Source organism: Numida meleagris, chromosome 1 (genome assembly GCF_002078875.1).
Source record: "Numida meleagris isolate 19003 breed g44 Domestic line chromosome 1, NumMel1.0, whole genome shotgun sequence".
NCBI classification, from domain to species: Eukaryota; Metazoa; Chordata; class Aves; order Galliformes; family Numididae; genus Numida; species Numida meleagris.
The window spans coordinates 12,523,531-12,550,073 of record NC_034409.1 but is presented as its reverse complement, the minus strand read 5'-3'; the positions used below and the strand labels follow the sequence as shown (position 1 = coordinate 12,550,073).

At 35.5% G+C, this 26,543-nt stretch overlaps 2 protein-coding genes across 11 annotated transcripts in view; one reads left to right on the top strand and one right to left on the bottom strand.

Moving 5' to 3' along the window:
• Positions 1-26,543, top strand: part of CCDC146 (coiled-coil domain containing 146) — a 78,338-nt gene that overhangs the window by 12,231 nt on the left and 39,564 nt on the right. For all 10 annotated transcript variants that reach the window (XM_021384509.1, XM_021384505.1, XM_021384504.1 and 7 more), the window contains one exon: positions 25,675-25,757. In XM_021384509.1, coding sequence (XP_021240184.1) covers positions 25,675-25,757 — 83 coding nt within the window. The remainder of the gene's footprint in view (positions 1-25,674; positions 25,758-26,543) is intronic.
• FGL2 (fibrinogen like 2) lies at positions 3,938-10,534 on the bottom strand. Its single transcript, XM_021384523.1, has 2 exons — positions 9,799-10,534; positions 3,938-6,865 (listed from the first exon to the last, which is right to left on the bottom strand). Exons 1-2 carry the CDS (start codon positions 10,409-10,411, stop codon positions 6,159-6,161), a joined length of 1,320 nt encoding a protein of 439 aa, XP_021240198.1. The 5' UTR covers positions 10,412-10,534; the 3' UTR covers positions 3,938-6,158.

Genomic DNA, 26,543 nt, shown 5'->3' with positions numbered 1-26,543 from the left:
GAAGTTTGGCTACAGCTTTCAAATATGAAAACTAAGATTTAATATTTAACATATTTTTTCTATAGTGTTCTAACATTTGACAATGCCACTCTAGAAAATAGAGCATTTTATTTATTTATTTATTTATCTTTGCTAAGAAGCAGGTTTTTAGTTCATTCTTAACTCAGGATAAAAGGCAGATGTAAACAACTTTATTTTTAGTTTAAAATGTCGGTATAACTTTAAATGGAAAGTTTTCTATAAAAGCTAGCTTGGTAGACTAAAATAGATTTGAAAAATAAATTTTTGTAACCACAGCAGTGGCTAATTTGTTTCAGTACTCTCCAAAGGCGTATGTGCTCTAAGATATAAAAATCTTAACACAACTGTTTAATGCAAACAACATTTTATAACCTAAGCCGATCCTGGCACACTCCATGTTACGTGCTTCAAGGACTTCTGGCACAGCACAAACGCTATAATAAATATGCTGGCACAGACAGGGAGGACAGATGTTGTCTACACCTCCACCCACAGGAATCTAACTGTTAATTAAACAAACATTTTTTACTTTGTTGATATGGACACTTGGAAAGTCAGGGATGATAATGTGGCTGTAAGCTTTCAGCTAGTAAGCAGTGTTTTGCATAGTGAATGTTAAACTCTGATTAGTGATCGTGATGGGAAAATTGATTGCTCTAATTGCTGGTAATTCCTATCAGAAGCTGTAAAGGAGTGGGTTGAATTTACAGATACCTTTAACCAACAGAAATAAGAACAGACCCAATGAAGTATATTCTTTTTACCAGGTGAAATTGAACATAAATAAACCCAGGAGGATGTTGACTATAATGAGGTTATCACGAAGCAAGCAGTGTTTCAGTTGATTATCAAGCAGCATGTTTGAAAGTGAACACCCCTGTCAATGTGTTGTTATTTCTTTGCTGTCAAGTGCAGATCTTGTGCCACACAGAGGAAATAGCTCCTGAAGGCAGTGAGGCTGAAGGGAAGAATAACCTGTAACTGCTTTCTCCTCCTCTTTCACCTTTTCATAAAAATTTCTGAGACTCTTGAGACTTAAAAAGACAGGTACGTTATTGTCTTTTGTTCCAAAGCTATCTCCCTCTACCCCTATTCTTACTCTAAATATGCATTTGAGACCAGACATTCCAAACTAGGGCACCTTTGTGCTAAAACTGGGAGTCTATCTGGCCTTGGCTTAGACCATTTCTGTCAGCACAGCTGTGTGATGAGGAAGCCAGAGCAATGCTCACTTCAGTTCAGTGTCCAGCAGTGGAGAATCATCGCTTTTATAGTTCTGGTTGCTTACAATGTTAAAAAGTTGATTTCTGGTTTTCTAATTCCAAAAATCTATTGTCCAAATACTCCTTAATGAGCAGAGCCTTTAAGATCTGTGTTAAGAAGAATTAATTATCTTTCGGTTTTTAGAGGCTAAGCTGCAGAGGTATGCACAGGGACTTTTTTACTCTGTCCAAACAGAGGGATGGGAATTTCTGTTTCTCAGGGTGGATCCTACTTCTCTGTAAAAGTCATAAGTTCTGTGTAATTCTTAGAAATCTGCATGTAAAACATACTTATAATTTTCTATTGTGTAATTCGGAATGCTGGCATACTGTTGGGTAGAAGTGTACCACTAGTTAGACCAACAGTCTTAACTGTGTGAACATAATTAGGTGATACTGAGATTAGAAATAAACTGTAAACAAGGACTTAAAAAATAAATAATTCAGATCCTAATCTCATGACTTGTTTGAGCGTTGAATGTGACACATCATCTTAAAACATTTTCTGTTTCTGGTTAACACTGAGGCTGATGGCCAAATTCACTTCTGGCAGAAATATCATAACTCCATAAAAGTTTCATGAAAGCTGTGAATGCAAACTATCTGCTTAGTAGGTGGAATGTTTTCATTTATCAGGGACTGTGAACGGAATTTTTCTTTGAAACACATGTCAATGTTTTCAGGCCCTTGTATACCATATTGCTTTTATTTTATCTCCTGGAAAAAAAGAGGACAATACACATTTATAAGCATATATATTTCAAATATCTTTTTTTTTTTTTTTTTTGGTAGGCCAGTATTTAGTTCTTGTCTTCTTTCTCTATGAAAACTTAAACATCTTTGCTGTTTTGATTTTTTTGTATGACTTGCACGACATACAAATTAAGTAAATTCAGTACTTTAAGAACTGATTTTGCTTTAGATCATAAACGTAGTGTTCTAGGTATGTGTTTGAAAACCATCTTAATTCCCTTCATAAAAAATCATACAAATGCAAATTTATTTTCCACTGAAGTGTTGAACTACAAGTTGCTCTTAACTTGTACAGAGATGTCTGAGCTGACTGCAGTACTTCCACAAAAACACAAGGGAATATATTTGCATAAAAAGGACAGAAAAAAATATTTAAAAAACAATTATTTCAGCTCTTTAGATCAGGTTTTGCACTTGAGTCAAGGTGATCCCAGATATGTATACAAACTGGGAGAACTCCTTGAGAGTAGCCCTGAGAAAGACTTAGGGGTTCTGGTTGATGAAAAACTGAACATGAGCCGGCAGTGTGCTCTTGCAGCCTGGAAGGCCTGGGTTCCACTAGAAGAGGGGTGGCCAGCAGGGCGGGCGAGGTAATTGTCCCTGTCTATTTTGCCCTCATGAGGCCCCATCTGGAGAACTGCGTCCAGGTCTGGAGCGCCCAGCACAAGAGGATGTGAAGGTTTTGGAGAGGATCTAGAAGAGGGCCATGAGGATGATCCAAGGGCTGTGATGCCTCTCCTGTGAAGACAGACTGAAGGAACTGGGTTTGTTCAGCTCAGAAAAAAACTGCAGGGAGACCTCATTGCAGCCTTCCAATATTTAAAGGGAGTTTATAAACATAAGGGAAATCTACTTTTTACACAAGTAGATAGTGATAGGACAAGGGGGAATGGTTTTAAACTAAAGGAAGAGAGATTTAGATTAGATGTTGGGAAGTTTTTTACTGAGGGAGCGGTGAGGTGCTGGAACCGGCTGCCCAGAGAGGTTGTGGATGCCCCATCTGTGGAGGCGCTTAAGGCCAGATTGGGCGGGGCCCTGGGCAACATTTTCTAATACTTGATCTAGTGGCTGGCAGCCCTGCCTGTGTCAGGAGGGTTGGAACTTAATGATCCTTGAGGTCCCTTCCAACCCAAACCATTCTATGATTCTTTTCAGTTCTTCTGGTTGTTTTTTTTTTAATCGTTGTTGTTGTTTTTCCTGATTTTTTTTATTTAAACATTGCATAGAAAACAAAGACATTACAGTCTGCTTGGCTGATCACAATTAACAGATGGTTTTGTGCCTTTTCGGGGGGGAAAAAACTCATACAAATTTTGCTAGCAGACCCACTGTTATTACTCTTCTTTACTAATACTCACATTTTAAAGATTAGCAAGATCAAAAGGTTTTCTTTTGATAATCTTCACTACATAGGTGCTTTCTGTACATTAAAAGACATGTTTTTAATTATTAGGCCTCAAACAGAGATCAAATGCTCGGATTTGTATATAAAATTGCATGCTTTAATCCCGAGTATTTTTTCTATTTGCATGCTTTCCTGAAACTTGAATGTTTTCTGAAATGTGTGTAATTAAAAAAAACAGATGAGTTTCTGTCTCCTACTTCATGGCAAAGATACTTGTATAAGCACTTGAATAGGCACTTAATTTTTTCTCTTCCAAAATGTGAATATCCTCAATATGAGCCTACGCATTATCTGACAGCTGAATGGATCCATTAAGAATTATTGTTAACAGCAATTCTGTAACTCTCCTGTCACATGGCACATACATCTTTGCTGGTTGTCTTTAGTTATCTTACTATACCTGTGTCTTCTGACTGCTTCAATTTTTTACAGAAAATTAGTAAACAATGTATGAGAACTTTTTTCTTGGTCCCGATAAAAACCTATGACAACAGTATAGCTTTAATAGAGTGACAATTTTATTTACAACAAGGAAAAATAAAAATAATGCTTGCAACAAATAGATGGAGTTACACTTTGTAAAACTAGTACACATCGCTGGAGATTCAGCTACAACAGTTCCAGGCAGGCTTTCTTTTTTTTTTTTTTCCTTTCCCTTCTTTTTTTTTTTTTTTTTTTTTTTTTTTTTTTTTTTTTTAAGAAGTTGGTCAAGGCTTTCTAGGTGATATTAGTCACATTTGTTTATACTGATGAAATTTCTTTTTTACAATTTTTCCTTTTAGCACGATAAAAAAACAAACAGTTTCCCTCCCAGCAAATTAGCAGGAAAAAGACATTTTCAAGTAGAAGCTTAAAGGTACTGTAAGTCATACAGAGCTAGTTACCATATAACAAATAGGAAAAAATTGTACATTTTCTGCAAAATTATTAAATATAATCATATGCAATTAGATATTTGCTCTTCTAACCAATGTTTCATAACTTGCTTTTTTTGTTGTTTTTTTGACAATCCATTTTATCACAAAATAAATACTCTATGACTTCAAAACATTTTCAAGCACAGATTATACATCTTACAATTAAAATCTTCCATTAGTCTTTAAAATTGAAATACAATAAACCAAATTACACATCACACTGAAATATCCTTCAAAGTATTTACTCTCTCAAATATATATATTAATACTCTGCTATTTAGTAATTGCCACTTTTGCTCATGTCCATAGCTTGTAACCATGATAGTTCTGGAGGTAATCTTAATAAAGGTCTGATTTGTAAAGTTTTAGGCCAGATGTGCACTCAAAGTTTTGTTGGCACAGTTCTGTTGTTTACCGTTACCAAGAAATAGCTCTAGTAACAAAAAAATGCTATGAAGTAAAAACCATACTTTTACCACTAAAGAAATACAATCTTTGTATAGTTTATCTGCATCTGAGAATTGGTATTAGCTATATAGCAAAATACCTCATGCTAAGATAATTTGCATCTCCTCTCAGAATATTAGTCACTGTAATTATAAACATGTCTTTTCTAGCATAGACAGTAGGTATGTGTAGGCAAATTTGTGCTTGCTACCTACAATGTGAAATATAATAACGGTATATTTAAATTGTACTTCCCAAAGTATATGAAAAGTGCATTGTTTCATTTGTTATGTTTTAGAAGAAAAAAAGCCCTTCGCACATTCCTTTTCTGCTTATAATGGCCAATGGATTACTCATGTTTCTTTGACTGCAAAAGTGTTACAAAATATTATGTACATATAATTTAATGTCAACTGATACATATATAGTGAGAAGTACTTAAATGAGAGCTTGAGTCTCTACAAGAGTCATCTCATAATGGCTGGCTTACCTAAAAGATTCAGAAGAAAGCAAAATGTATTTCTTGTAAGTATTTAGAGGCTTTTATACAAACACATGGCTTCTTGATGTGTTTTCTTCCTACCTGTCCACTCACCTATATAAACCTGTGATAAGCTACATGAAATTTACTTTCTCCCGCAAAAGATGGAAAGGACATTGAGCTTGAACAGAAGAATTGAAATGAACGTGAAAGGTCATCTTTCATTACATTCTCTATGGGTTATTTCCACTTGCTATTATCCAATTCTTTCACCAGCTTGTTCGAATAGTTTTTGACAAAGGGAATAATATTTGAGGAACCATATTCACAGTCTAAATTCTCCTCTTTGAGCTAATCATGTGGCCCTCTATTCCCTTCTCCTTTTAAAATAATAATGTATCATACTTTTCCTAATTTATTTTGACATCCCCATTGTACATCTTTGAAGTTGTGAAGGAAAGACAATACAAAGTGTTGGGCACTATCAGAGTTAGAGTGTTTCATACTAAGTGTTTAACAAATTTGTATGTTATCGGGGTACCTCTGAGTTATATCCAGGTAAAAATGCAGGTGTTCATTCAGACACAATTTGTAGAAGATGTATCACATACAGTAGAAGCACCAAAAGCAATGTTTAGAATATTTATGTTACAATACCACAACTTACCCTATGCTAAGTTTTAGTAACAATTATTGTCTTTCATACATTATATGGGAAACACCATCTCTAAAAATGCATGTGGAAATATGTTACTTTGTCTAAAACTTATGTTACGACAAATATAACTGAATACTTGAATTCTGAATATAATACTGAGTAAGCATGATCTTGAGTGCAATCCAATGCAAACTAGTTAAGAAAAGGTTTAATATTATGGTGCAAAACTTTTGGGTCTGATCATGATTTTTACTGATTTAAAGGATTGCTTGTATCCACTGGGAGTGTCATCAGAAATACCATGCCATGTACCCCAGAAAATTCCATTGCGAACACCTTTATATTTCTTGTGGTAGTACTTGCCGTTGAGGTTGGCAGACAAGCATGCATCGAACCACCAGCCAGAGCTGTAGAATGCACCGCAGTTCCCTGATGCATACCTGTCGTTGTCCTTGTCAGGAGTTGTGAAGAACTTCTGGTCGTGGTTGTAATGCCTGCTGTAGAGGAGAGCATCTCCTGCTGTGCCGCTATAGCCGTGAACACTGAGACGATACTTCAGGTACTCGTTGGCCACGTAGAAATATTGGTATTTGGCATACTCTTTGATACCATTGAAATCTTCAAGGTCAATTCTCAGCTGCATTTCCTGGCTTTTTGTCAGGAGGTGAATTTTGTCGTTCCCCAGCCAAAACTCCCTGCTGAGGTTTCCAAAGCCGTGTTTGTAGTCATTCCATGTTCTGTTGAAGTTAGTGCTACCATCCTGACGCCGCTGCAGCACTGTCCAGCCGCCTCCTTGTGTTTCCATGTCACAGTAGACTTGGAAGGTGCCGTTTCTGGGGTCAGGGGTAACTGGGTAGATACCACTACTTCTTTTGCCTGCTGCATAATGATCAGCACAGTCTCTCTGCATTACTTGTATAACTGGTGGAAAAACAAAGAGTGTCAGATTAAACATAGCATCAATTTAAAGACAAGCAAAAATGTTATCCAGACTGATGTGTCCTACAGAACATATTAAACTCCGTGCAGCCTCTGTTATCTCTACTTCATATAGGCTCTTTTTCTTACCAAGTTCATCATTTCCACAGCTATGGTTAAATAAGAAAAGTCAAATATTAATTAAAGTTGTCCATTACATTGCCATGATTTTGGACTTGGATCTACCTTTAGTACATCTAATGAATCAAGTCCAAGAAATCTCTTTGGAAGAGGTATAAGCATACATTCAGTCTTTTGGATTGGAGAGACTTCTAGATAGGAAATAGTGTTACAGCAGTTTCAGTTCGAGGGACGAACTTTTTTCCATCAAGTTTATTCTGTAATAGATAGCAGCTAGGATCTCTACATCAAATAACTTCTAGAAACCATTTAAATGATGATTTTTAAAATCAAAACTGGCTAATTGAAGGGCACTTCGTTGGCTTTCACTTTTCTCCTTTTCTCTACCCTTTTCCTCATCCTTTCATCATCTCCAATAAATTCATATTAGTGTCTTCAGCCTATATTTCTAAAGCTTGCTCCTTTTTTTTTTTGTAATATGTCACTGTATACCATCACACTGTGTCTATAATTCAAATCTTCATCTGGCAGTGTGTCAGAGAAAAAGCTTTGTTCATATGGGAAGAACTTTAAGCTGGCTGTTTTTCAATAGCCACAGTTTGATTCAGAACATTACATCATTAGGAATCTTTTGTCTGTTAATATTACAATAATTAAGGAAGCAGAAAAAATGTTATAGAATTATCTCATCTATTGTAATAATACTGCAATTCCTAGAAAGATGAAGCTAGAAAAGTTTTGTGCTTTCCTGTGTATGTGGCATTGCTGGCCTTAAAGTAAGGAAAAAGGTTTGGCATCTGCCATTAACACAGTTCTTCCCCTTCTCAATGGTATATTTTAGTCAGGAGAAAAATACCCCCAGATGTTTCCTGCAGAATAAAAATCCATTTTTGATCCACTAGCTTAGTAATGACATTGTGTTCAATAGCATTCAGAATGCACTGTACTTTAATTCCACGTTCCTAAACAAATGATGGAGACTTCTCCATCTGTGACCTCTGAGTTGAGTCAAAACCATTTGGACAATGTTGCTCTCTACTGTAGATCTGAATTTAGGAACATGTTCATTTGTAGAATTCAATTCCATCTTTTTACAGGAAAAGTTAAATAACTAATTTTTGAAAGGAACAAGTGTTCTCAAGGTTCAGCGGGGAATGAGGCTCAGGACTTCTTGTTTGCTAGTACAGAAAACTGGACATCATAGATGCACATAGAAAGCACAAAGTGTAGGAAGCAGAGGCTTAAACATCAAATCTGAGTTCACAATAGATTCTCATTTGTTTCACTGAATTTTGTGTAAGATCCTTAGTGGAACAAGTTTCAGAGCAGAAATTGACAGGGAGTATTCATTTCAGATAGAATGCATTTTGTAGTCCAATTCAACTCCTATTTAAATAAAGTTTTACTGTTATTTTCAGTAGAGGTAGGAAAAACTTTTATATGGGAAAAAGCTGTAGCTAGTTTTCTATCTATAACATCAGTTGCTGTAAAATGTAAGGAACAGCTACACAATCGTGTGCTATGAACACTACCCAACAGTTCAGTAAGAGAGAGAAACATGTAAAATGAATTTAGTCCATCGTGAAGTACTGTACCTCAATGTGATTCATTGCCCTTTATCAGTACACTAGATACCATTCATTCTTTCTGTGAATGCTTTATATCTGAATTATAGTAATTAATTTATACTGATTTGTATCTGATTGAAGCTGATTGTTGATACAGTAAAAGCATTACCTTTGTTATTAGTCATTTGCTTTTTTTGCTCTTTTGAGAATTTCAGCTGTACATACATACACCGTACCACCTGCAGAGCCTTCCATTTTCAATATGGGCAGACAGAAGAACAGTTTTATTTTGAAGAGGGAATGCTAAACAACAGAGGCTTAAAAGCTGTAATGCATTCTGTTATTTCTCTGTTTTGTCTGCAGAGACCCCTCTCTTCACATGTATGACATCTAAGTGCTAGAATACACTTATAATCTTGTGGATATTTCTTGTTTGCAAAAGCTCTTATATGGTATAGAAAAACTTTATGACTTAACAAAAACAATATTTTAGTCTTACTTTATGAACAGTGAACATTGGGAAGAAATTTTATTATTTTCTCTATTTTAATTAGAACAGGTAAAAACTAAAAGAAAAAGTGTTAGTTTTCTATTTTATATTACTTAAATATTAGCATCAAACTAAAGATTTAGTAGTAAGATGGTAGCATACAATATTACCCACTTGAGAAGTACAGTTAATAAGCTTTCTTAGTGAAGCCTTTCTGATATTTGCTGTGATGTTAGAAAAATTAATTATGCATCTCTTAAGAACTAAACAAATGACTTGCAGGCCATTTCAGAATAGCTGCAGTTTCACAATGAAAAAAACGTGCAGTACTGTAAGGCATACCTAAAGAGGAAATTTGCCCCGTGACAGCCAAAGAGAAAATACAGGTAGTCCACTGATGTTTGACATCCTTAATGAAGGGTGTAAAGTAATACCTTCATTTTTCATTGTTGCTTATTAGAATGGGAAAAATAGTATCCTTTAAAATGTTGTGGTTTAGGTCCCACAATAAGGAACAACCATAGCAGGAACTGAACACCTGCAACTCTCAGTAACCCTCTAGTGGCAGCTGGAAAGTTGCTCAGGAATATAAACAAACTGTAAATGGGCAAATACTTATTTTGTAGATTTAGAAGCACAGCTATTTGCTTAACATATATTTAAATTCTTTTACCTAATATTTGTAAAACGCACAGAAAGCTTATGCTACAGGCATTAAGAACTAACAGATTACATACCAGGGCTTGGCTGCATTGCTGGACATTGAGAAGAACACTTGTTATCAAGACTGTTCACAACAAACGTCAAATTAGCAACTTTGCTGTCTACATAATGTTCTACATTGTTCATATTCACGAGGCTCATCTTCTCTAAACGTCCCTGCAGTGTCTGAATCTGGTTCTTCGCATTTTTTAGACTGGTTGCCATTCTGCTCACTTTGCTTTGCAGTTCCTTTACTCTGTTATCTTGGATTTCTGCTGGAGTTTCTGCATTAGGTGGCAGGAATTCATTACTGCTGTCTCTTTCTTGGTTGTCATCTGCCTGCAGCTTGCAGTCTTGGCAACACTTCTTCAGCTTGTTTACTGCTTCTTTAAGGGTCTGTACTTCCTTGAGAGTCTTCTCAATCAGTCTGAACTGTTTGGGTAGCTGGATGGTCATTGGTGGCAGATTTATCTGATACGGACAGTCCTCTCCTTCATCACAATTCCCATTAGTTTTGAGCTTTATAGGACAAGTACCAGTAGTTTTTTCTTCTTTAGCATCCTTTTCTTCTTCTAAAATAACTGCAAACACATTTGTTAAAGCCAGGAGAGCTGTCTTAAGCAAGACTAAGTAAACAAGCTGCTTCATCTTCGCAGAGAAACTCGCAGTATGAGGAAGTATGCAAAAGTGGAACAACTTTATAAGGGCAGCTTGAAGCCTGTGAATTATCAGACTGCCTGCGCTGTTCTCAGAAATGGGTGGGAGTTCTTGCATCACAAGCGATATTAATAGCAGAGCAGAGTAGGTAGTACTTGGCAAAAGTAGCATGTTTCAGTGATTACTTCTGACTCAGAACTCGTGCATGTAGGCAAAATGATGAAATGCAAGTGTGCTGATCATTTATGCAGTGTAATTTCTTGTTGTACACAGATTTGTTTGTTTGTTTATTTAGTGGGATTATTAGCTCTGTGTTATAATGGTCTTGTAACACTTGCTTCTTCATATTTGAGTTTCTAAAACTGTTTTTGAAAACCAGATTCTAGTTCTACTGCAGCAGGTGCAGAAGGAGAGAATCAACTCCTTTTCCAGTTTGAGCGTTATTACAACAACAGCTTTACTCACATTGAGTCCCCTTCTTCCTAAACTTTTTTTAATTGGTTAAAATATTCAAGAAAATTAAATTGCACAGCATGTTGAAACACATATAGTTTTGGTTCCAAGTATTTTTCAATACAGAGTCACAATGAAAAGAGGACAAGAAGCTCTTTTTTTCCTATTCCGCCTAGCACTGTTTAGAGTATCTGGAATATTCATTATTTGTATGGGGCCTCACAGTTAAAATTCATTGTTATCTGATTCTGAGAACTGCTTATTGAACATTTCTATGTAAAAGCAAGAGAATTTAAGACCCACTCCACCTCCTCCTCAGTGCTTGGGATCCTAAGTGTTGGATTAGTTGTCCAGAAAACCCAAAGCAAAACCTGGTGTTCTGAATGATGCCCCAGATTCTACATCTAAAGCCAGGCTGATTACTAAGGAAGGAGCTCTGATGGGCCCATCGATCTGGAGGATTCTTTTCTGTAGTCCTTCTTTCTTCTATTGTGCCGTGTATCAGCTTTAAGAGTCACCCGTGTACTTTGCCTGACTGATCAAACCAAACAGAATATTTCAGCTGTAGGTGACAGTTCACATCTACTTCCTCATTTCTGTTCTACTACCACCTTTACTAGTCTCACATGGTGCTTACGCAGTTTTAATGATTTAGGTCTTTTTCCTTGTGCCTGAAAGTAGGGCTGAATGGACATGTCTTTGTGCTGTCAAGAGCCAAATAACCTGCATGAGTAAAGGATATTTAGACCAGTTCTTGTTTAATTAGTCCAACCCAAACAATTTATTTTCCTAAACCCTATTTGAAATTACTCATACTACAGATTAAATATTAAACAGGCAGTCACACACATACTCCGGAAGTTCATGATCTCTGGAATGTTACTAGTATTTATAGAGTGCACAGGCAAATATTAACAATATAGGAGGGAGGCTTGGTTTAAAAAAAAAAAAAGCACAAAAAACCCCACACAAACAAAAAACCCAACTAATTGTCTAACTTGCTAAAACAATTCCTTTCATTTTCTACATAATGCAATTATTTGTGCATTCTGTTGGGAGATGGCCTTTTAATCTATCTTTCTCCAGTTCCCCAGCAGTGAGGTCCCTGGACAGCAATATAGGTATAAAACAATGCCATCATTTTGATTTTGTTAAAGATACCTCAAACAGAAGTGAAACTGAAATGTACGTAACAGCTGATGAAAGTAAGGTTCCTAATTTGTGAATAAAATTTTAGAATTTTCATTTGCTTGATATGAGCCTACACTTTTCTCTGTCAGACTAAAATCGGGTGTTTATAGATCCTTGCTCTCCTGTATGGCTGCTATTGCCAAACTAAGGAAAGCTACACCAGCCTTTTTTGAGGAGCCTTAGCAATACCAAAGAGTTCTTAAATTCTTATTATTTGGTATGCTATATTCCTTTCACACATTGTTGTGCATTTAGTTTGCAATGAGCTCCGCAATCTGTTGTGTAACCTGAGACTGGACACATTTCTCTATCTGTAAAATTAATAATTATTATATTTGGTAGACCACATCTTATGAATTGCCTTGAAATACTTATATAAATATTAAGGATTATTATAGATCTATTCTGCTACATTGACAGTATCATCAGGGCTGAAAGATTTCAGGAGGGGTAGAAATTTCTAGCAGTGCTGAATGTCAAAAGAAAGATCAGACAGTAACATATGGTATCTAAACCCTTCAAACATCTTTGTCTTAAGACATTCTTTCCTTGCTCCCTTACATACCTTCATTTTGGGATGTTTTCTTCCTCCTTTGGATGAGATTTTTGCAATCCTGAGATGCTCTTCTATCATCCTGATTTTATTATTAGTTTGGTGTTCTGCTGCTATACTACCAGCAGTCTGTTTGGAGTCTGAAAGACTCCTTTCTCCATCAAATAACTGTATGCTTCTCCTACCTGGAAAGCTCTTGTAATTGAGGACCAGTCTTTCTTTCCATTGTATGAGGGAATGTCCATTTCCACCAGTTTGGCTGGCCTCAGTTCTTCCCGCAGGAACTCAAAGTATTATACACAGACTTTTTTTGTGCTCCATACCTTTTACTGTCCCTTGAGATACACAAAGCAAACTTTCAAAACTGAGATTTTCTAAGTCTTTGCCCCAAGAAGTATCATTTAGCAATCTTACACTGTAAAAGGCTCAAGTAGCTTAACTAATGGCAGAAGTAAATAATGAGAGAAATAACGACCAGATCAAAACAAAACTGCAAAATTTATTTATAAACAATGTTCCTCTTCTCAGATGGGGTTTTTCTAGATCCCTAGGGTGTTCTGTATAATAACTACAACTTCAAGTAGTTAAGCAATCACAAAATCCAAACAACAATCTTTAAGACATTTTTTCCAGCTGTGTGAGGGCCCAGCAGAAAAAGCTGATGATCATGAGTGAGAATTTTCTATCAAGGTTTTTTGTCTCGTTAAAGGTCTTTCTTGTAGCTTTTAATTCCTTTAAGTTTTCCTTTCAAGAACTTATTTATCTTTCTGTGTACTGAAAAGAGTTCTGAATCTTACAGACATATCTTCCTGAAGATAAGGAAGATAACCAGGATATTTTTAAATTCTATTGAAGATTTTAATACCATTCCCAGAGCTACCCAATAGTTGTGAGGTTAAAGCAGTAATATATTTTGGTTTGACAAACTTGTCTTACTTAGGACTGTTTATTCAATATTTATCAAAGTAGAATAACCATTTCCCATGATTTTTTGGAGCAAGTTATGTTGTATTTTCTGGCAGATCATGGAATGTAGGTCAAACAGAAAATAAAGTCAAGACTGCAAGCAGATGTTCACTGAGCTGGTCGCTAAGGCCATTTAAAACACTACAGCTTGCTGTATGATTTCTGGCATTATGCTGGGACCTACCATCTCCTGCAGCAGAGCTGCAAAACATCCTGGTTCATTTAAGCAGTTTGAATGGTAGGTATGAACACACCTGAAGCGCATTTGAGCTCATTCACATAAACCATTTTTGTGGCAGAGGTGAGAGGTGTTAAGTTTCAACTTCTGCAGTAATATTTTGAGGGAGTTGTTTAGATTTCAGTGGTTCTGTGTTAGCAGGATATTGAGAAAGAGGCTGAAAAGTAATTAGATTTATCTTCAGTTTTTTCCACAATGTGGGATATGTGCCAGAACTCCATGCTAGAAACAAATTCTGATTTAGGATTCTTTCAGATTGTTGGTTTTTTTTTTCAGTTCAGCAGTCATTCTTTATGAAAGCAGACTGTATGTTGTCCACTGGATTCTATTACAGGCTATTCAACTTCTGAACAAATAGCCACATGCATTACTTACCATTTTTAATTGGTCTTCATTTTTTGTATAAATTCTGTTAACAGGCAAAAAGGTGACACTGACATAAACCATTAACATAGTAGATATTTATATAAAAAGTACCAAATTCATGTGGTCAGAGAACATCGCTCCTTCTGAGAGGCAAGGACCTCATTTCTAAAGAAATAGAAATCCCATGAAACTATGTTGCTGTGTCTTCATTCTGTTCCTTCTACAACATCTCCAGATGTGATTTTAGTTTATCTAATTCCTCTCCCTGAAACATCCTTTCAGGAAAATTCAGTTCTGATTCCTACAAAGCCCTACTCTAATAAAACCAGCTGGTGTAAGACTACTGGATACTTGGTATGCTTCTTTCAAAATTCACGGGCAAGCAAGCTGTCTTCTCTCCTAGAATGCCTGCCTAAGCAGTCTGGCACTCCCCCTTTCAGTGTACCATGTGAGACACAATTGACTACCAGATGCAGTGTTTTCTCATCCGTTGTATCATACTGATAGAAGCTAATTTTGATATTTTCCATGCAGAGACTGCTTTCTCCCATGAACTGGGATACAAATTACTGTTATGCATTATGCCTTGAGAAAGAATTCATGGTATTATTTTTGCTAGTTATCATGTTTTAGTTTTAGAAAGCTCTTCAGCAGTTTATTTTTCATTAAAGGATGTCTGGCAAATCCATATGTAATTAAAATATTAAAATTGTAGAAATCTTGCACAAGGCAATGTAGTGCTTTACCTACCGTAACAGGATATATTCATGTATTTAATTTATGCCTTTACATGACCCCAGCTCTCAGTGTTGTCTGGTTTATGTAACAACAACTGCATACAGCTTTTCTGTATGTAGTACTTCGTAGAAGACGATGAGTCTTTCAATGGTGTATTGGTATAAAAGACCCCATATCCAAACAAAGAATGTAACTGTTAATCTTCTCTGCAGGTTCATCTTTTTAATGTTTGACTTTAGCCTACTGGGTAATTGGGTTGTTTTATGGATAACCAATGCAATTAAGTCACTTTCTTCCAGACAACGAAGTTCAAAGAATCATAAATTTTATGCCTTCTCTTTAAGAAATAATGATACGCCACATTTGAAAACAGCTCTATCTTCTTATTTGTTGCACTTAAAGTTTTCAGGGAATAGAAAAGAGGGCAAAATTTTGAATCATTTCATGAAATACAAATTTTTTTTTTTTCTTAAAATACTTACATTATTTCAGCTTCCAGATATGGACAGAACCTGATGAGAAAGCTTCTGGTCACCTAGTGTGTTGTCATGGGTCCAGGCATTTGTCTACATAATTTGGAGGTATCAGACACAAACAAGTCAAACACCAGCAAATATCCCCAGCTCTCCTCTTCTAAAGGATGAAATCGATTCTCTGGAGACTGTTAACCCAGCACTTCGGATAAAAATCCAAGAGTCACAGCATGGTTTCAGCATGCTTGTACCTGTTCTCCCCCTGCAATGTAGACATAGCCTCTGAAAAATCATTAGGAGACAGTGCTGCTTTCTCCCCATGCTAATACCAGCTGTATTGTAAGTGTCCAAACAGTGTGCACATAACAGAGGAGCTGACAGAGATACAGAGCTTTCCTTTCAAAGTTGAACGTTTGCCCTTTTTCTTCTCTAAATGTTTAAACATTTAAATATTAAAAGAACTAAGAGGAGCTCTTCAAATAAGCAGCTTAGAAAATTCCAAACCTCACACAGCAGACTGGCAAGAAGAGCCATTTGCAAAGCGGCTAATACTATACTGAAATCCTGTGTATACACAAACTATAAAATATCTTAATCCCTGAATATTTTTCTGTTGTCTCATATTATAAGACAAAATACTTGTTTTGAAGAGACATTTGAGATGTTTGAAATAAGGAAAAAATAATATAAAGCATTGGATTATTCTATGTAATAAAATACCAGTAAGTGTAGTCACAGTACCTTGCTATAACTAAACAACCTTCAGCTTGGAATGAAGAGGTAGAAAGTGCTATTACTCCTTAAAGCTTAGAATACATTTTAGTTATTTTGCTGTATCTGCAAGCTTAATTAGAAACACATGTTGGCTCTGTCATTTCTCTGAAATGCAGGGGAATATTGAAACTAAGTGTTTTCTGGGAAGCTTGCAAAAAAAATCACTTTCTTTATGAGTAATTGATATTAATAACTATTGCCTTTGTGATTAATATATTTAACTTCCATGAATTTCTTGACGTAGTTTTTTCAAAAGCATGTGAGGAATTAGTTCAATATTCAGATGGCAGAATCTTGTTAAAGCTTAGTATTATTTATTTATGGAGAGTTCTGAAAGAAGTTTAAAACCCTTGTAATTCAAAAATGGGAAAGTCGACGTTCTTATAGATCTTACGTCGTATTGGAGTTAAAGAAAATTTGTTCTGAAACCACAGGTGAGTTTCTTGGTGTATTGCTTTGAGGTGACTGTCAAAAAAGAACACTGAATACGATCTATTAAAACTGAGAAAGTAATAGTGGACAGATTTTGATGTATTTAGAGATGGATTTCTCTAGTTTTGCTCACATGAAAGTGTACCTTATTCATTCACATGAAAGTGTGCCTTATTCATCAAGTAGATCCTCTTCTTTCCACACTTTTATTTCCCATTTGTATTCTGATGTCTCTTTCTTATCAAAAGATCATCTACATCTACTTACTGCCTCAGAAAAACTAGAGTAGTCCTATGTGAGGAGCTAGTGAACATGAAGTCAAGTTGAAAGCATAAGGAGTCCCTGAGATCCAGCGTGTTCTTGGATATTATTCACTTGTTCTTGGAATTTTCTGCAAGAGATTTTCAAGAGTGCTCTGATGGGAAGCTGTTGTTAGAAAGCTTATTTCTAGTATGGTTATAGGTAAGAGTTATGCAAGTGTATGGAGCAGCTATTTAAGCATAAGTAATTTTGTTATTTGAGCATAAATATTCTTCTGTTTTACTCATGGATTCCTGTACCTAAAAGGTTCCTGTCCTTTTCAGCAAAATATTCATCCACAATCTTTATCATAGGGCAGGATTATGCAGTACCAGCAGTGCATTTATTTCATGGGATTCCCTGATTGAAGGAAACAAATTTGTTTATTTTTAATTTGTTATGTTTTGCTTTTCTGGTAGAAGAGAAAAACTTCAGATAGAAAAATAACATGAAAAAAAATGTAACAAATTTAGAAGATTCCACTCAGTGCTATGTAACATGTTAATTAGTTAAATATAAGTAAAGTAAAAGAAAGGGTAATGTGATAGTATAAAATTAACGTAACAGAAAAAATAGAAAGGTAAAAGTAAATCCAATAAAAGGATACATGCATTCCTACTCTTTGTGTAAATACATTTCTGGGAGTACACGGAAAAAAAAAACAAAAAAGAATTTCCAGGCAACCACCTACGAGGAGTAGCCAAATCTTCATCCAGTTTTCCAATAATTCTCTAATTAGATAAGGAAAATTTATTTTAGCTTACCCAGATTATCTAACAAATTTGGGTTTGTTTAAAAATATATGAGGTCCTGGTGTATTGTATAATGAGAAAGAAAAGCTGAGAAAAGCAAAATGCAGTTTAGAATAACTGATATGGACAGGGACTGGAAGACTCAACAATTACAGAACTGGCTGTATGCCAGGCTCCAGACTTCAGATTCACTCTTGCCAGTATAACCAAGTGATCTCAGTTCTTGCCAGAGCATTGTAGTTAACAGAGAACTGAAAAAAGACACCTTCAGTTGTCGTTCACAAACTTTTTTTTTTTCCTCACTACTCCAGCTTCTCATTCATTCTTTTCCTTGTTTTCAGTATAGACCATTATTAATTCAGCAGAAGACAACTCCTATTTTACTTAGCAATGTGCGATCGTACAAGCAGTAAAATGAGCTATGATTGCATCTTAGGAAATGGGGATATTAACTGTAACCTCTTACTTAAACACTGGACTTTAGTCTTGTATGCATCTTTTTGCTTTTTTTCTTTTTTTTTTTTAAGTGGCCAATACAGATTCAAGCAAACTCACAGGAAATTATCACAAGCCTTTGTTTAGAAATGTTTGTATATGTGGAAGAATGTAAATATGATTGGCTACTTTATCATTAGTTGCTTTATTTGTGTGTTATTGAATGATTATTTTTTTTGAACAAAATTGCGACCTTACTTCCCTAAGGTTGAAACCTGGAAAATCACCTACAGTTACTGCTGCCAAAGTATACTGTTTTTTTGTTGCGTCTGTTGTTCAAAGAATCATAGAATGATTTGGGTTGGAAGGAACCTTTAAGATCATCTAGTTCCAACTCCCTGCTGTAGGCAGGGACACCTCCCTCTAGAGCAGGTTGCTCAAAGCCCCATCCAGCCTGGCCTTAAATGCCTCCAGGGAGGGGGCATTCACAACCTCTCTGGGCAACCTGTTCCAGTGTCTCACTACTCTCACAGTAAATCATTTCTTCCAATATCTAGTCTAAATCTGCCCTCTTCCAGTTTAAAGCCATTTCCCCTCATCCTGTTGCTACATGCCATTATAAAAAGTCCCTCCCCAGCTTTCCTGTAGGCCCCTTTCAGGTACTGGAAGGCTGCTATAAGGTCCCTCTGGAGCCTTCTCTTCTCCAGGCTGAAGAGCCCCAGCTCTCTCAGTCTGTCCTCATAGGGGAGGTGCTCCAGCCCTCTGATCATCTTTGTGGCCCTCTTCTGGACCCGCTCCAACAGCTAATTGTTTTTTGAATTAATCCAGAGATTATTCAAACATATGTTGTTTAAACTCCAGTATTTTTGCCAATAATAAAACAAGTTAGGAATATTTTCTATTTCCTATGTTGAGTTTCCATGATGCAATTATTAGAATTTAAAGTACTTCACATTCAACAGTGGAATCTTGTGTTACAAGTGCAAGACAGACCATTTTGAGACGATTTTTTTTTATGGGTTTTTTTTGTTGTTTTTAATAATATTTGCAAGACTCTTGGCACTGGGCTCCACAGGAATCTGGGATCTAATGCTGACTTTTATAGGAGACTACAGAATGCATTATACTTATAATATTATACTTATAATGCATTCTGGGCAGCATCTCTACTCCCAACCTCTAGGGTGTTAGATACTTTGTACAAGACATCTACTTCCACGTAGCCTTCTTTCATACATACTTGCAGTGTTTTATACTATATTCTTACATAAGTTCTTACACTGTACTGAAATACTGAATTTCTTGACACAAGATTATTTTTTTCCACATGCCTTTTTACATTACAATTATGAATTTGGTTTAGAATTCATCAGAGGAGTAAAAAAATTATCTTCAGACATGAATTCCTGTCACACATAGTGCCAGTAGTCATACACAAAGCTCATTCCTTGAAGAAATATTATGTTTTGTCCTGACTTGCTGATTGGAAAAGGTTTACTTTTAGCATCTTCACATTTTTTTTGTCATTTACATTCAGTATCCTAATATCCGCACAAATAGCAATCTGCGTGTCCTAGTGACGTGAGCTGGGAGGTATAGATCATTCTTATGTTTCACGTATAGAACAAAGGAATTGTTGGATATTTTTGCCTTTGCTACAACTCTATACAAATTTAGAATTTACTACCTTGATGTAGCATTACACACTCACCTGAACTGGAGCTTTTTTCCCCTAACATTTCCTTAAAATGAGTATTATTTATAACTCCATTAATTAATGATTCTTTGTTTGATTTCTTTGGTTAACCTAATTCATTGTATACATTCTTTAACTTATACTGCAAATAGAGCTCTCTTAACTTCTGTTTTCTCTATTCTTTATGGACACAGCTGTTATCACATGTCATTTCAACCACAGTATGTTTTAACCCAGATTACTCTTTATTTAACTTTGGAGTATTGTGGTTTTAAGACAATTTTTGACAAACAGTCAGATAATCCCAAACTTTCATTAAGTCTCTTTTATATTAAAGTCTATAGTACTTTCTGTCTGTATTAAAGCTGTTTTTGGCTTTTAAATGCTAACCTTTTATGGTTTCTAGTATATATTAATTATATCTTCTTTTAATAAATACTACTAGACCATGTTCAGTGTAAGATGGACTACTACTTATATAAACAAGTGATTGACTTTATTTTTCAAAGATGAGATACGAAAAACTGTAACGTCTTTGTTCAAAGTCCATCTATATATATATATGTAATTTAATAGTAAGTCTTACTAAGCTTTGATAATCATTTTATGTAAAAAAATTTGCCTGCAAAATCAAATTTAGCCTGAATTAGGTAAAAAAAAACATCAGGGAAATGAATATTCACTGAATCCATTTCAACTAGATTTTTTAAAATTAACTTGTATGGTGCTGTATTTTAAAACATGGTCATGTTAATGACTGTATATGATTTTTATAATAGAAATTATGGAAATATAGTATAAATTTTATTTAATTGCTGATAGATATAGTATAATTTTTATGTAATTTTTGCAAAATTAATATAATCAGATCAATATCAGATGCATATTCTAATTAAGCAGCTGATGTATTCTGTATTTACACTGCTACGGCAGTGTGTCAGATTACATCTATCAGTGCTTACTGATCAAATGAAATGGAATACAGCATTTGCATCCACGTGCAGAGGCAAATTAATGAAAGTGTATGTGCATTTAGAATTTGCACGTACTTGTGTATTTAATTTATGTTAGTTGTCTGAAATTCTTACCATGATATAGAATCATGTCTAGGAAAGAATAATATTTATACTCCATCTATATCCACAGCCAACATCAGTTAGCTATAGAGAAACAATATTTTTATGCTTAAGAATTAATTTATTTATCCTGTGTTAAAACATGCCTTTTATGATAAAGAAGACAAAGGTGACCCTAATTCAAATTAGACTCTCAAAGGAAAATATGAGTCATCCATTGTCAACATTCAAAAATAGAAGTAAAAAGAAATATTTATGAATTCTAGTTCCAATGTAGCTTTCAGTGTTTAAAAAAAGACATAAAAGAAAGAAATCTAATGCTGAAGCTGAGTAATAAAACTGTACAAATGTTTTATATTATGGCATCTGGTTACAAGACTTTTTATATACTTCTCTGAGATCCAAATGCAAAACCTGTAGTTCAGAGAGGCAGTTGGCATCCAGGAATTCAAGATATGAGTTTAATATTCCTCGTTCAGATTTTTACTGTTCTGACTTAGGAAGAATCACTGTTATATGCCATGCAGTTTTACAGGTCCTGTTGGAAATATTACCCATGTCCCTGATTTCAGAACAGAATAAGTCTGTGAGCCAAGGAAAGGAGAACTATTTATTCAAAATTAACAAGCAGATTAAAGTGTGTCAGGGCTCATGGCAGCGTTCTTGGGTAAACTCTATAAAATACAGTTACATGGTACAAGATTTTCCTTCACAAAATAAATGTTATTCAGCTAAGAATTGCAGAGCCTTTTGCAAATTGTTCTTTCTTGCAATAAATTACAAAAAGGTCTTTGGTACTGACATATGTGTATCAATATAGGCTTTTGTTCCTTGCACAGTTATATTTGTGCAATCTGTAAAAATAAAATGGTGGAAATTTTTCTTTGACTTTATGTGGAGATAGGTAACCATTCCTAGTACAAATCAATGGAGTTTGTGAGGCAGGGAACTCTTTCAGTTTTATTACAGTTCTTCTGGACTTTCTCTACAGTGTACTTCTTAAAGCTGTATGCTGACTAATCAGTTCAGAGCTTTACATTTCAGCTAAATTATTCTAATTTATTTTTTTCTACTGTTGATATTTATACTGGCTTTACCAGAATTGTTTTTAAAAGGTTAAATAGAAAAAGAATGCCCATTATATATTATATACTATTTGGGACAAAATCCATTGTAAGCACAAACACAAAATTATAGACATGACTTAAATTCTGATTCCAGCAGCTTCTTTTAAAGCCAAATGAAGGTAACCAAAAAAGCAAAATGTGAATTTTTGTATGTTTTGATTTGAAGGTTGTATAGTAAGACTCAATGTTTCAACCATTAGCTAAGCAAATAATGCTCACTCTTTTAAGTATCCCTGTTTAAGTCAGTTTATAAAAGTAAAATTTCTCCTCATAAGTACAGATTTGTTCTGGATCACTGCCCTCAGATTTTTCCATGTGGTATTTTTTGGCTAAAAATAAACTTAGATTATATTGTTCTCCACCATAAAATTTTTGCCCTCGTAAACAAAAATATGGGAAAGATATGTGATGAGATGACCTGGAATGGAATGTCAGGGGCAGAAGCATGTCCCCACAGAAGAAGATATGCAAGGTCTGCAATTACAAGCCATGAAGGAAAAATGTCTTTGTTTCTGTACTATGGAATAATAAAATATTCTAAGAAACTCTGGAGAAAAACAAAAATTAGAATAGTTACTGTACTTTAAATGTGAACTTTATATGAATCCAAGATCATTTTAAACTTAACTTAAACCCATGAATTGGGTCTTGCCATTGGGTAAATCAAGTCTTTAGCAATAGCAATGCACATGACTAAACACTATTGGAATAAAGAGTAATTTGAGATAGTGCATTAATGAGGAAATTTAACAGGGAAAATACTTTCCTGAGAAAGAGAAAACAGTTTCATAGGAGTTAATAGTTTGATAACTTAGTGAAAAGTTAGTTGATACCAGGTCACATCCTAAAGTTCCTTGGTTAAATGAAGGTAATTTGGCTTTGTGCTATTCCTGTAACTCATTAGTAAATCCCTTGTAAAGGTCTACAATGAAGAGTAAATTTAGGTGAGTGTTGTATACATGTAGGTGTTATCCTTCCTTCTTTCTTTCTTTCTATTTCCTGGTGTTTAAATGAAACCCATTGTTTGAAGTAGCCAGTCGGTCATTTTACGTCATTTGTCATGAGCTTCTGAAGAAACAATTACAGATGTTCAGTCAGAGTAGCAAGGTAATGAGCATGTGACTTAGCCATCTCACATTAATTGCAGGAAACACAGTGAAAATCATATCCTGTAGCAGTTAAGAACACTATGATTGGCCCCGAAAGACACGCATTTATGTTCAAAGTGGCTGTCCTGTCTTTCATGACTGTGTCCATATTTATGTTTGGGTTTCAACATTTACATTCATATGTTAAAACTTAGCTCATCCTTGGTTATGCCAGTGGCATCCACCTGCAGTTGACAGAAATAATCTGCTGTTCTGCAGCTGTTTTATATTTCTTTCCATACCCCATGACAACAGTGTAGTACAATGTGTATGGCTTTCATGATTATGCACTATATATCAAAAATAATATCTTTTTGCCTCAGCCTTTCAGCCTCCTTGTTGCCTGTTCATGCTACTGCCATTAAGCTAGAGTATGTCCATGACCACAAGAGGAGATTTGCTTCAGGGCTGTTAGTAGCCTTTTCAGCAGATAAAGGGACAAACAATTTCTTGGCCCTATTTTCCATTCTAGATACTAGGAAGAAAAGTCATCCCAGCTGGAAAACTGCTTACTTCTTGGCCACCTGATGGCAAACAGCAAGGATTCTGTCTGTTATATAGTTCTTTAAAAGTGGCTTTAAAAGGACTGATATCTTCAGCATCATTTGCAAAAAGCTGTTACTCATCCTCCCCCTACTATGCACAACAATAGTTTCAGGTCCAAGTGGGTACCTATTGTTATTCCAGTCAAAACCTTAATTTTTCTTACTAATAGACAATGCTTTTTATCATCATTATAGAAATGTGTAAGTAAAACAGTCATAAATGCTATCCCCTTCCAAAAATTCACTGAATGCCTAGAGAGTAACCACTGATTCAGCTAGCATAGTTTCTGAGGTTCACTTCATTCACACATCATCCACTATCGCAGATGTGGGAAAAGAAGCCTTGAAGGGAGTATATATCAGTATATCAGGGGCATCGTCCCTCATCTGGTTTTATCACCACGAATACAATTTTTCTGCAGTTGACTTGTATTCTTCTCCCCTTCTTCTACAAATATTTTTTCTCCTCAAGCTGTTGCCTCTTTCCCTCCTTTCTTTCCCAGCTTTCTTCCCAAGAATCTTGGAGAAAACAATTTGCTGGGCTTCTGTAACAAATCCTCAGATCCCAGGTAAAGTGGTGGTAATGGGAACTGTATGGTGATGATAGTTTCCACAGGTATTGTCCCATTTTGACATGGTGGTTATGCTATCCATAGAGCCTGCTTTATAAAGTCTGCAAGGATAGGTGTCTTCACTCTGTGTAGGACCAGCCTTGTTGGAATGGACTTCTTACTTGTGAACTGAAGTGTGAAATTAAGTGCAAAACATGTGGAAAACTTATGCATATAAAGGAGAAAACACAAACTCGAGGACAAGTAAGTTTATTTCTGCGGAGATGTTCATGACCTGTGTCTGCAGTGAGAAGCTAAGCAGGAAGAAAAAATGGAACTCAGAGATATAGTTGAGACATACACGAGGAAAGAACAATAATGAGATACTACCTAATCAGAACAGTGATACTTTCACATGAGGCTAATGAGGTACATGGTAGATATGGGGAAATATTTTCTTTCTCACAGAAGAGCTAATCAGTACTGTGAACTCAAGTGAACAGCATCTTTAGCTTGAGAAATATGCCAAAATAAATATCTGAGAGTTGCTTGTCTTTAATCTCATGCAAACAAATGAAAACCAGATTAGATCTGCTTTCCTTTTCTCAGGGCTATATAAAATAAAGTTTGTCCTTGTTATCCTGACATATTTTGCAGCAAATCTTAAATAAATAAATAAATAAAACAGCCATCAACACAATATATGCTTCCTTTGGTACATTCACATGAGGTCTGCTTCCTGACTGTAGGACTAATTCTGGACAATTTCTCCTGAGTATTCAAGAAAAAGGCATCTATGGAATTGACCACACAGAAGTCTCTTAAATGGTCCTTAGCTTACCTCAGGAAAAGGCATTCCTCTGTGGGCCTGAAGGATATAAGGACTTTCAGGCTTTTCCTGGTGCTGCATCAGAAGACAGCTAAGATTTGTTTCTTATTTCAGAAGATCCACACAACCAAATTTTTTGGCAGGTTTCCATAAAATTTCAGATTTGACTTGCTGCCACAAAAGGCTGGCTATAGCCTCCATAAAAGAGAGCCAGATCAGATAGCATTGTATTGCTGCTGTGGTTTCTCACATTGGCAAAATTGGGCCCATATTCTCTTTCTGATTTACATTAAGCACTGGCTCATTGGGCTAAATTACTGCCATAATGACACCTGAAGAATCTTCAAGAGATTTGTAAGCTACAGCTCAGACACATGGCTTTTGTAGCATTAGGCAGGTAAAGCCATTTGCTCTTAGAGTTTGCTAAAGGCCTGCATGGATACATAAGGCAGAGTGTTCAGTGGCCTGGGGTAGTCTAGCTTGAGCCAAGCTGCTTTTTTTCCACAACCAAAGAGTCATTAAACTAAGAGAGTCAATTATGGTTATAAAAAGTTACAGCACAATGAAAATATTAGTGCTTAGCAGATTTCATAATTGTTTCTCTTCCATAGCTGTTTTCTGCTGGAAAACTCACAGGTTCCAGAGTAGCTGAGCTGAAGGCAAAGTACACCCTGCTGCATGAAACTGTGATAAGGTACGTTTTCAGTTTTCTACGTATATCTTCTCTTGCTTCTTTGCAAATACTGGGTTTGACAATTTATGCCTTGCCTTTTTTAGACTTTAAGTAGCGAAAGCATTACACACTTAGAGTAAATTTCTGGTTGAGGCCTAATTATCACTTACAACTTTTTTACAGTGACTACTTACGCTGTGACAGAGAATAAAAAACAATATTGTTTAATGTGAAGATTCAAGGGACACTCGAATGCTTGTTTGGACAACGTATTTTTTAATATAAACACAATAATAAGGACAACTGAAGGAAACACCAGCTGCAATAAATAATATACAAGATTAACATAAAGATATAGTTGAAGATTATGTAGCCAGAATTGTAAAATATGAAAACTCAAACCTGCTGAGCCAATATATTAGAGAGAATTAAAGAATTTAGAAGGCTGTTTCTAAGAAGGAAGTCAAAATTCTTCCACATCTAAATAGGGATGAATTTTATCCTATGAAAATACAGTCACATCAGACAGGTCTGATAACAAATCTAAAAGGTTACCTCCTGAAGCTTCAAAGTCTGAAGATAGATGTGGTAGCTGTGAGTCTGCCCTACTCTGGTGAGACAAGAGAAGGGATTGTGCTTGTAGCTCTGTGCCAGGCAGCTCTGAGCAGGGTGTGGGAGCGGAAGGAAGAGTAGATAGTATCATGTTACTGGGCTGAACAGAGTGGCAGGACTCCAATATTTTAAATTAGTTTTTGTGACTAATATGTTTGATCCTGAAAACACAGTTTTTCTAAAGTTAACCAAGTC